Raw genomic sequence first — 12,000 nt, 5'->3', positions numbered from 1 at the left:
ATAGATCCCAGGAATCAAATTCAAATATCTACCTTTTATACGTAAAATGTTGTATTAGCAGGCTATTAAATAAAGAATCTGTCGAAACTTAATCACAGCATTTTTCATAAACTATGCGAAAGAAAATATACAAAATCGATATCGATCGTTTTTCATTTTTCACCATCGAGTTTTGTCATTTCTCAAAACCAGCTGTGTGACGTCATTGTCAATCATGTGTCAACGAAATTGAGGTTAAAGTGTTGTTGTTCCTGTTGAATTTCAGGATTTTGTATTAATTATTAAGAATATAAGAGATATTTATACTGTATAGATTAGGATCAACATATTTATTTATTCTTTGTAACAATGCCTATCCCGTGCCGAAGGAATTGTGGAAAGAATGCAGTTTTAAAAGTGAGTGTTTACTAAAATGATTTTGGGTAGGAAACTATTTTTTAGCCCTGCTGTTATTTTAATTTGTTAATTATTTTAGCGACCCAAAACTGGCGATGCTCTCTGCAAGGAATGCTTTTTCTGGGCATTTGAAACGGAAATCCATTACACCATAACAAAAGCAGAATTGTTCAAGAAAGGCGATTCTGTTGCAATCGGTGCGTCTGGTGGAAAGGACTCGACTGTACTTGCGTACGTCCTCAAGACATTAAATCAAAGGTATAATTATGGCTTGAACCTCATGCTGCTGTCTATAGATGAAGGGATCACAGGCTACAGAGATGACAGTCTTGAAACAGTTAAACAGAACCGGGATGATTATGAAATGCCTTTAAAAATACTGTCGTACAAAGACTTGTACGGCTGGACTATGGATGAAATAGTGGCTCAGATAGGCAGGAAGAACAACTGTACTTTCTGTGGGGTGTTCAGGAGGCAGGCTCTGGACAGAGGGGCTGCTATGCTGGGGGTGAAGTGTATTGCAACTGGACACAATGCTGATGATATAGCTGAGACTGTGCTCATGAATGTTCTCAGAGGAGACATTGCAAGGTTAAAGAGGTGTACAGCTATAGCTACTGTAAGTCTTTCATTAATAAAGTACTCAACTATGTATAATATTTTTTGTTTTATTAAAGTTCAAGTTATCAATCTTCTATTACAGGGCAGTGAAGGCTCAATACCAAGAGTGAAGCCCCTCAAGTACACATACGAGAAGGAGATAGTAATGTATGCACATTACAAGAAGCTGGTGTACTTCTCCACGGAGTGTGTGTTTGCTCCCAATGCATACAGAGGACATGCTCGAGCACTCCTCAAGGATATGGAGAAGATCAGGCCGGCTTGTATCATGGACATCATCTACTCAGGTAATTAAGAACGTGTGTACATTTAATTAAATCTTATGTAGTAGATGTACCCATTTTGATTATGCCAAATAAGTATAAGATGTAAGGAATTATGTAAATTCATAATCTTATGAGGTCTTGAATCTCAATGTAAAAGTAAACTGATATATTTCTAATCATTTGTTCACAGGTGAAACAATGTCAGTAAAGGAACAAGTCTCTCTCCCCACACAAAGGATATGCAGTCGCTGCAAGTTTGTCTCATCGCAGAAGGTGTGCAAGGCATGTGTCCTCCTTGAAGGATTAAACAAAGGCTTGCCTAAGCTCGGTATAGGAAAGAGTTCTAAAGCAAAGAGGATGCTTGATGAGTACAATGCTAAACAGGCACAGAATGGAACTGATACACTACAGGATGCTATTAAAGATTTGAATGATACAGATAGTATAGCAGTACCGAAAGCTAAGGCAGTAGTTAAAAGTAAAAATAAGGCCAACAAAGAGAATACAAGCAGTAATGCCTCATGTAATAAAAACAACTGTTGTGGAGGAAGCTGTAAAAGTAAAACAAGTGTTGATCCAGAAACTAGTAATAAGAAACTTGACATGCTCCTTGAACAGTATGGTTTAGATGAGAGTTCTAGTACAGAGAAACATTCAAGTAACCATGAGGTAAATGGAGTGAACGATGACAATGGTTCAGATCATTCTGATGATGAGACTCCATTCACTGCTCAGGATGATGATGACACATGTGGAGGCACGTGTGGTGGAGTAGGATCACTACAAATAGCCTTCTGACATCAATAAACAAATATTTTGAAAACATTTATTAATTTCATTTATCACACCACTAGACTTAACAATATTATTTCCATGAGTTTCCAATCCATTTTTTACAATTTATATTAAGCAATACTTCAATAAAGGCAAATGCAGGGTTCCCGGAGCCGTGAGCACCTCAGCATGTCGATAAACATTTGTACAAACACTGCCACAATAAGTCAGATAATTTATTATTAAAAGTACATAGCTGATCAATTATTTTACTACTTATTAAGTATAATAAAGAACTGTAATAAAATAACAGAACATTTCTATTACACTCACATCAACAGTCGCCTACATTTGACAAAATGCTTTGAAGACAGCTATGTTATTATGTTAAAATGTGCATCTAAAATATATTAATTTATGCTGTTTTGCTGTACAAACTTAGTCATGTGTTAAAAGTACGTTATCTATCTACGTGATGAATGCTGGCGCTCTGGAGTCTATCCTTTCGCGACAAATGGGGCAATAGTCCTTGATGTTGTCTGAGCAGTCCTCACAGAGACACACATGGCCGCATGGGAGAAGGATAATCTGTGAATAAATTATGCAGGTACAGATAAACACAGGAAAAAGGTCCAATTAAAAACAAACAAACACCTATCACATTTTTTAAATATTTGTTTAGATGTTAAAGTGTTAGCTTAGTAAACAAGTTATTATAATAAATAGACTTTCTTGTTTACCTCTTTCGGATTTTCTGTGCAAACTACACACAGCTGCACTTCAGTTAGGTTCTTCTCTCGCGCATGCGCCCGTCGCTCCCGGCGGCCGGCCGCGAGCTGTTTCTTCATGGAATCTTCGATCGCACGGCGCTTGCGACGCTTCATGTACTTATATGCCATGCGGAACGATGCCGCCGCAGCTACCGTGCCGAATAATATAAGAAGTACCCTGGAAATGATTAAAATCGAGTTTCAAAAACCACAATTACATGTACAGAAAAAAAATAGCTTGTAGTTACAAAATTTTTTGTGAATGTTACCTCAAAAAGTCTCTTGAACTAGCAAGGCGTTTCAGTAAAGTTGATTTGGTAGCTGTTGTCAGGTATAAGGGTAGGCCATCCTTGGGTGGCTGTATTTTCATTTCACCACTGCTGCTTCGGCTGAGCTCTCCTATAGCCGTGATGTAAGAGCCGTCCCTCAACATCTCCTCCATGGTCTGGAGACCTCGTTGCCGGACGCCAGAGAAGAACCCCCATACATGGTCTATGACGCCAGGTGACATTGGCTCAAACTTATCTGATATGACGTCCATGTCTGCACAGAAATAAGTTAAGATTTGGTTGAAATAATCAACTTAACGATTACCGCATATTGATGGTATTACAAAATATTAATTATTTCCTCTTTGCATTGCTAATTCAACGCAATTTACAATCCATAAATAAATCATAACAAAACAAATAAGCTGCTTATGTTTTCCTAGTAGAAATGACCAATCAGCAGCCTTGAAATTATTGTCTTAAACTTTGTAAGTACTTATAACACAAGGGTACTATATCAAAATATGACTCTGAGTTTTCCTATAAAACAAAATGTTATTTATTGTGAACTTGTAATCTTACCAAGTAACTCTGCAGCGAGAGCATCCACCACCTCAATGCTGTACTTTCCATTGCTGAGCACAAAAGGTGTGGAGTTGCACACCTCATGTATTGTGCGAGTCTGGTCTGACCAGAAGCCTGCCGATGTCCTCGCTATCACATGCTCTTTGATAGTCAATCTGGAAATCAGTTTATCAAACATGTTATCTACAAGTATTTATACATTATCTGTATTAATTATACTCGTTGATAAAATTACAGAGCTTTGAAATGATATTTATATGTATTTTGAAATTATATGCGTACCTCTGTACCACACCGGTGACGGAGTTGTTATAGTTGCTTGTGATGGGGTTGCCCAGAGGCTTCACCAGTCCCCTGATCACCACATACGGGATGGTGTTGTTGGAGTACTTGTTGATTTCTTTGTTTAATGTCTGGTCTATGTCCAGAACTGGAGCGGTCTGCAAATCAAGTTGGCTTTGTTGAATGGCTCTTAACCTTTGAATAATTTATTTACCTTACTGAAGAATTAACATAAGGTGGATTTAATTGAGAAAACAATCTGAAATGAAATTTAAGGATGAAGAACTATTTTTATAAACATCAAAATAACCAAAGTAAATAATATTCATGAAGTGATCTGACCATATTACAACAATATTACGCATTCCTGAAATTCTACTACTTTTACCGATCATTTCTAATGATGAATACTCAGTATTATGTGCTTACCTGTAAGGCATTCAGGATATGTTTACATTTACTCAGCTGTTTCACACAAAACCCCAAAATAAGACTGTCTATTCCAAGGATCACTGTTTCGCCGATAACTTCCGAAAAGAAGTCCATGGCTCTTCAGTTTTATTATGAGCAGTTTTAAGAAGAAGTACCAAAAATATTACGCAAGAAATTAGTCTATTTCAGCTCATTTTCTCCAACAAATTTACTTATTTTTAGTAAAATCCCCAATCACAGATTCTCGCTTTTGACATTAGCGTTTAGTTACATCGTGGATAGATTGACACTGATTACATAAAATATGTGTTATAGATGCAACAAAACGAAACGTAATATTTTTTGCCAATATCAAAGAAAATAATTATTTTCTAAGGTTTATTATGCTCCATTCCGTACTCAAATGAAGTTAGTAGAAAAAGTCACTGATGCGATTTTAGGCCGACTGTTATGACGCCGAGAAGCCGATATGTGGAGCTGGAATAGTACCTAGTAGAGTGAGATGCTAAACCAATGATTATTGCTACGGAACAACGCACGCACACTCACATTTCTGTACTTCCCCCATTAAAAAAATTCTGAAGTTTATTGGCCATAGGAATCGACTGACGACTGGGCTAGCCTACTACTGAATAATTCTATACCACTGACGTAGGAGGTATAAGACAGTATTTTTAACAAGCCCATTCATATTTTTGAAGACACTATAATAAATTCTTTTAAACTTGAGTTAAACGGGAGAATCAGGATATTATAAATACATAAGTATGCATAAACCAGTTTATCAAAAATTAAGAATTGGCTTGTTAGAATTAGGTAACCTACTGGAAAACATTGCGTTTTTCGATCGTTGAGGATTGACCAATCAAAATAATGTGGTCACACAGATATGTGGATAGGCAAGGAAGCGGGTAACTAATGATGTGACTATAAGGTGTTTTCTCAAGAAAAAGAAATGTACACAATCCATATCTATTTAATTTGTGTCAATTTATGCGCCAGATAATTCAAACTAATTCCTTCTCCTGCGAACTCTAGATATTCTCCAAGCGTTGGGTTCTTCATATTTGTTGTACAGCGGCTCCAATCTCTGGTTCTTCTTGAATTTGGACAGTTTGGTAGGGTCGGAGAACTTGAAGAATGCTGGCGCGAACTCCACCAGCCACTTAGGATCGATGGTGGTCACTTCGCGCATGTACTCCTTCGTAGTTTGGACGAGCTCGTGGTAGATGACCCTGTTGAGCAAATACATATTTTAGTACATTGAAATAGAGCACACTTTTGTATGGTGACTTCAAAGTGTAGTTCGGGTCGAACTTACTGGCGGCAGAATATAATTAAAGGTTCTGAGCGCAGTCTGGGCTCGGAAGTTAGTTGCAGGCCGCCACCAATTTGCCAAGGACTATACTTATTTTTTTATAGTTATTCAAAAAAATGCTTACCATTCAGGTTGCCTATTAAAGAGCGCGCTAGAAGGATGTATGTAAACTACTTGGCTGTCGACGAGAGTTCTGTACCCCTCTTGCGGATCCTTCTTAGCGGCGTTCCTGAAGAAACCGGAACATATCGTCTTCTGGATACGAACTGTGTTCTTGCCCGCGGACACCACATCCAGTTTGTGTCTGTAAAATTTACAAATTGTATAAAAAAAACGGATTTTAATAAATGTAAAATAGCATTGTTAATTAAATTAGCATCCCACAGTTTGTCAGGAAAATCTAGACAATCTCTTACTGTATAATACTCTACTACAACAATCGCCCAACAGAGGTTAAATAAAACGGTGGTGATTACATTATAAATAAATAAATAAAATAATTATTTCCAAAATAAGAGTCACTACTCACCTATCCATAATTCCCAGCAGCTGTTTCCGAACATCCTGTGCTCTCTTTAGCGTACGTATCTGCACGAAGTTCTCATAGCACCATGCGTTAGAGAACTTATTATTCCTCCAACTATTATAAACAGCCAGTAACGTCAGATGATCACCTTCTGGCTGGTTAAACTTAGCTTTTTTCTGATCAGCCAGCGCTTGCTTGTCTTTGGGACGGTAGAACACGTTTTGAACGCTCAGCATTGAAACTATGGTGAGGATCTCGTCAGAACATTGCAGGGCAACTGACATGATTAAGATCTTTGATAAGTTCGGTTCGAGAGGGAATTCGGCCATCTGGAATAGAAACATAACATTATGTTACTAACGTACTACATACCTACAAATTTTGTTTATTTTTCACTACCTGTTTGCCGCGGGTTTTTTTGCAGTGGGTGAAACCCACTTCCTAAAGGAAATACTTTCCGCACCCGGATAAGTAGCATCGAATCTTAGTTTTGTTTTATTTGACTTTTTGTACATAGTATAGAGTCTATCTAACTATCATTAGGTATGTCATTCTGTTACATAAGCTGTATCACTTCAAATTTTTTTACAATAGTTTTGGGGTAAATGAGGATCAAACATCCATACACAAACTTACTTACTAACAATATTTGTTTTTGTTTCTACATACCCTGCGGCCCAGCCTGGTGAGTAGTCCTTCAGAATCGAGAGCGGACAGTGAGTGCAGTTGTTCCAGCGCCATGATGAGCGACTCCACGGGCGGCGCGTCCATGAAGTCGAAGTGTAGCAGGTCGTTGATACCCATCGTCTTTAACTGCAGCACCTGTACATAAATGTGGGTTATGACGTCACAATGCGTAACTACAGGTATTGAAATCTGTTCTAACTAAGTTAACCTTGCCTAAAGAAATCATGTATAATGAATATCGAGCTATGTACCTATTTTTGGTGTATAATATCAGAAAATAAATTTAAAAAATCTTTCAGTAAAAAAAAACTATAATTTAACAGGCATTCTCAATTTTACATTTATCTATGGTTTCGCTTACTAGAGATTGGTATTTATCATTACCAGTAAGCAAATCAAAATTTATAAAAACAGATTGATAGAATATTAGCTGTAATACGTACAGTGGTGGCGAGGTTGGTGCGCTGTATTTCAGGCACCGGTGTGGGTAACATTTCGTCCCTGTAGGCTCGCTCCGTGTACAGTCGGTAGCACTTGCCCGGGCCCGTCCGCCCGGCACGACCCGCCCGCTGTTTTGCCGCTGCCTGAAAAATTATCAAATATTATTAGTTAAAAATGCTGAAAAAAAAATTAAAAATAAAGTTATAAACAGTGTCATACTTGTGAAATAGGCGTCACAACCAAAGAGTCCATCCCAGTCTTCGAATTATAAACTTTCTGCTTCACAAATCCAGGATCGACAACATAATAAATTCCGTCGATAGTCAGCGATGTTTCCGCAATATTGGTAGCTATGACGACTTTCCTGGAGCCGGGAGGGGCAGGCTCGAAGATACGCGTCTGCATTTCGGAAGGCAGCGCTGAGTACACCGGTAAGATGATCAGCTCTGGTACATCCGGACCTAGAGACTTCATTCTCTCGTACAGAATCTCGCACGCGGTGTCAATTTCTTCTTGACCAGTTAAGAACAGCAAAATATCCCCGGGAGGCTCTCTCAAATGTATCTGCATCACAGTTATGAGGGATGCATCAAGATAATCCGTCTCAGGTTCTTTGGTGTACAAAACTTCGACCGGGAAGGTTCGACCAGGGATGGTAAAGATGGGTGCTTCGAAGAAGTACTGTGAGAACTTGACAGCGTCTAAAGTAGCTGAGGTAACGATCAGTTTGAGTTCTGGTCGTTTCTGGACGGCCTGCTTGAGTAGTCCGAAGAGTACGTCCGTGTGGATGGTGCGCTCGTGAGCCTCGTCCAACATGATGACGGAGTACGTCTTCAAGTCCAGGTCCATGAGGCACTCGCGGAGCAACATACCGTCTGTCATGTACCTGGGGGAATACAACATTTAAGAGTTAATATACAATTGAGTGTTTTTTAGGAAAAGTTAATTATTTGAAAATAATCGGCGTGTAATACGAGTACTGAATTTTTTATACAAGTTCGATTATGATACGTTTCCGACGCGATGCGTATGCGAAGGAAATCGCCGAGATTCTAATTTGACAAATGAACGGACATTCGCACAAAAATAATTATTCGAAAACAAACATAATCCACAAGCACTCACTTGATAACCGTTTCAGGACTGGTACAATCTTCAAAACGGATAGTATACCCGACCTCCTGCCCGAGGCGACATCCGAACTCTTCAGCGACACGCTTAGCGACGGACATGGCGGCCACACGACGCGGCTGCGTGCACGCGATCTTGCCGCGAGCTGTTAGACCACACTCCGCTAAATATTGGGTGATCTGTGTCGTCTTACCGGACCCTGTCTCCCCGATTACTATGAGGATTTGGTTGTCGGCTACGGCCTGGAAAACAATTAAAATGAATCAATAATATGTCAAAAAATATTTATACTGTTTTGTAAGGAAAAATGAATACATACCTTAGTCAACTCGTCTCTCAGCTTATAAATAGGCAGCGACTGCCTTTGTTCTAAAAGCGACAAGTTCGTCTTCTTGCCAAATGAAGACTTCTTCCCGCCAATGACATGCTTCTTCCACTCTGGTAAATCTTGAGGAGTTATGCCAGTACCTCTCATGTTGGCAGCTAATGCTCTACCGTCGCTTTCTGGGAGGGGATCTATCCAGTTCTTGTTCAGACCCATGGGTAAGGACTCCATTTCTTGTTCTCTTTGTATCATCTTCTGTTCCCTCCTCTCCTTAGATAGAGCAGACTGCATCATGGCGGCTTGAGCGAGAGAACCGTCAGGGTTCTTGACAATCCTGACTGGCGACAGGTCGTGTAGAGCACGGCCATGTCCTTGTAAGAAAGGAGGTTCTTCTTCAACGAGTTCAATCTCGATATCAGCTTCGCCGTCTTCGTCTTTTGGTAGCAGACCTGTTTCCTCGTCAAAGTCGGGTAGCTCGCTTTTATCTATTACTCCTGATGATATCATCTGTAGGAAAAAAAATATGTTAGTAGATTTAAGTACTGGTCAGTTAAAATTATTATATATTATTATATTATATTATTTTGTATATGTTACTAATAAGTCTTACCTGTTTAATCTCCCATCTCTCAGGACTGGAGATCCTGGTGACTCTCTTTCGACTTGAGTCTTCATCAGGGTCCAGGCCTCCCTGGAGACCAGCTAACACTGTGGCGTTCGGTGGGGGGCGATCGGGATTACGACCTTCGCGTTCAGCCTGAAAATTCATAAAGAATTATAAAAATTTAGCACATTTAAGTGCCTATCTACTTCAACAACAAATTCTAAATTTGAATTGGATTACTCACCTCCAAATGTGCATGTGATGTTGGATTCAGATCTTTGCCAGTTTCTTGACACACATCCTTCATGGTGAGAGATACTTTCTGTCCAGTCACTGATATTACTTTGACCTAAAACAATAATGATTGTCAGTTTAGATTTAGAACATACTATTTGAAAAAGTAAATTTTTATGGTTTAAACTTTATGGTATGATTATGTTACCTTAACTTTGTCCCCTCTATTGACAACATCAGAGACATTGGTCACTCTGCCCTCTGACCGCAGCTGTGAGATATGTACCAAACCTTCCCACCTCTTCCTCACTCCCTCTATTTGTACAAAGCATCCAAATGGTACTATGTTTGCCACTCGCCCGTTGTAGATCTAAAACATAAACACAACATGTCATGCAAAATCCATAAAAATTATATGTCAACATAACTAAAAAACATTGTGCCAAGCAGTGAATAAAACTCTGTTAAATTATAAAAGTCATATTGTACATAAAAATTAAGTAACTGACCTTCCCTGGTTCAGGATCATCACTCATCTCAACCTCAGGACTCCTCTTCCTGGACTTCTTGCCATAGTCATATTTATGTTCCCTTTCTCTAGACGGAGACCTCTTGCCTCGAGCTGGAGATGATCTTCCTCTGGATGGAGATGTCCTTCCTCTAGACTTGGATCTTCTTTGCCTGTCTCTAGACCTGTGACGACTGGATGTGGGGCGGCTCCTGGACCTCTTCCTTCTATCTCTGTCCCTGTTACGACTTCTACTCCTGCGGCCTCTGCTGCGACTTCTCCTGTCTCTACTGCGACTCCTCCTATCCCTACTACTACTTCTCTTGTCTCTACTCCTGCTACGCCTGCTTTTTCTATCCCTATCTCTCTCTCTGGATCTTTCCCTTCTCCTACTAACATCTTTGCGGTCTCTACTGTGGCTTCTTTCCCTCTTTTTTATATCTTCCTTAGGAATGTCTTTTTTGGATTCTTTCCCAGGACCACCTTGTGATGGAGCTAATGCTTCTAGCTCCGCCATTGCTTGATCAACCACTGAGTCACTTATATCAGCTTTTGACTCCTCTTTGAATATTTCTTTAGCTGTCAGTCTTTTGGTTGACTTCTCATCTTCTTCCTCACTTTCTTCATCTGAAGAAAATTTGGGAGGCTTCTCATTAGGGATAGCCAGTCCTGGAAACTTATTGGCAAGTGGATTTGAATGTTCTTGACTAGTCTCAGCTTTCTGTGTTGTGTTGCTAGGTTTCATATGCTGTATGATACGTAACAAGTTAGTCATAAAGGAATCTGAAAATTCTGCTCCATTTTCAATAAGTGCCTTCTTGAAAGAGTCAAAAGCAGGATTTTTGTCAGCTATGTCAATGATGAATTCAGCTGTAAAAGAAAAATAAAAAAAAAATATATTTTATATGACTGCTCCAACAACAATCTGAACATGCATGTTGTTGATATGAGAATGTGGGTTCAATTGAACCTCTTAGGCAGTCATAAAGGGGATATTAGTTGCCAGGGTAAATGGGTTGAGGAGGTCAGATAGGCAGTTGCTTCTTGTAAAACACTGGTACTCTGCTGCATCTGGTTAGACTGGGTCCCAACCCCAACATACTTGGGAAAAGGCTTGGGACATGATGGAAGATATATTGACGTATACGTGAAAAAGACAGGTGCATTAGTAACTAGTCGTTGCATGTAATGGTGAAATATAAATTTTACAACTATAGGAATGTATATGAAAAGAAACAAAAAGCATTTCTATCTGCTTCATGACACTTATTAGATATACCGTTTGCCAGAGTCATGCATGCACACAAACTTGTATCACTACGGCATAAATGCATTGTGAAGTATTTATTGAGAAATATAAGTCGTGCAGTTATGGAGTCTCATGGAGTTTTGACGCAAATAGCAAGTCACATAAACTCAGAATAAGTAGTTTTGAGACAATTAATCAAGCTTGAAGACGACAATTAACGTAATAAGGACACCAAGCAGTAGGTACTATAATGTATGAAAACTGAACTTACCTAAATCTTTATCATTCAATCCTAAATGATTGTCCAGCTCTGTACAAACCTTTGACACCAAAGAAAGGTGTTCTAATTTCGCAACTTCATCCATTTTACTGTATTCGTATAATTAAAATTCACACAATAAACAATGCTTCACCAGCCCAAACCATTTCTCATTTGACATGTGGCAGTGACACTGACAATGACAGAAGAATGAAAGTAATTTGTAAAAAATAATCGAGAAAAATAAATCGGATGGTTCAAATCAATACAAGGTTTTTCAATAAATAAATAACTCATGTTCATCATCAATGTCATCTTCAGGA

At 39.0% G+C, this 12,000-nt stretch overlaps 3 protein-coding genes across 3 annotated transcripts; 1 reads left to right on the top strand and 2 right to left on the bottom strand.

Annotated features, from left to right (window-relative positions):
* The first annotated feature begins 201 nt into the window (after positions 1 to 201).
* LOC124631288 (cytoplasmic tRNA 2-thiolation protein 1) lies at positions 202 to 2,108 on the top strand. The gene is made up of 4 exons (XM_047165608.1): positions 202 to 396; positions 476 to 1,015; positions 1,100 to 1,304; positions 1,474 to 2,108. Exons 1-4 carry the CDS (start codon positions 349 to 351, stop codon positions 2,079 to 2,081), a joined length of 1,401 nt encoding a protein of 466 aa, XP_047021564.1. The 5' UTR covers positions 202 to 348; the 3' UTR covers positions 2,082 to 2,108.
* On the bottom strand, positions 2,096 to 4,678 carry LOC124631290 (mitochondrial E3 ubiquitin protein ligase 1). The gene is made up of 6 exons (XM_047165610.1): positions 4,393 to 4,678; positions 3,964 to 4,121; positions 3,679 to 3,836; positions 3,097 to 3,370; positions 2,798 to 3,005; positions 2,096 to 2,645 (listed from the first exon to the last, which is right to left on the bottom strand). The coding sequence occupies exons 1-6, from the start codon at positions 4,507 to 4,509 to the stop codon at positions 2,526 to 2,528; spliced, it is 1,035 nt and encodes a 344-aa protein (XP_047021566.1). The 5' UTR covers positions 4,510 to 4,678; the 3' UTR covers positions 2,096 to 2,525.
* Positions 4,679 to 5,355: 677 nt separating this feature from the next.
* LOC124630876 (ATP-dependent RNA helicase DHX8) lies at positions 5,356 to 11,977 on the bottom strand. Its single transcript, XM_047164912.1, has 13 exons — positions 11,690 to 11,977; positions 10,171 to 11,039; positions 9,870 to 10,031; positions 9,672 to 9,776; positions 9,434 to 9,580; positions 8,818 to 9,330; positions 8,493 to 8,740; positions 7,587 to 8,253; positions 7,370 to 7,510; positions 6,909 to 7,061; positions 6,243 to 6,568; positions 5,838 to 6,017; positions 5,356 to 5,630 (listed from the first exon to the last, which is right to left on the bottom strand). Exons 1-13 carry the CDS (start codon positions 11,781 to 11,783, stop codon positions 5,408 to 5,410), a joined length of 3,828 nt encoding a protein of 1,275 aa, XP_047020868.1. The 5' UTR covers positions 11,784 to 11,977; the 3' UTR covers positions 5,356 to 5,407.
* Between the last annotated feature and the right edge of the window lie 23 nt (positions 11,978 to 12,000).

This window comes from Helicoverpa zea, chromosome 6 (assembly GCF_022581195.2).
Source record: "Helicoverpa zea isolate HzStark_Cry1AcR chromosome 6, ilHelZeax1.1, whole genome shotgun sequence".
Taxonomy (NCBI): domain Eukaryota; kingdom Metazoa; phylum Arthropoda; class Insecta; order Lepidoptera; family Noctuidae; genus Helicoverpa; species Helicoverpa zea.
This window is presented reverse-complemented; position numbering and strand designations above follow the sequence as displayed.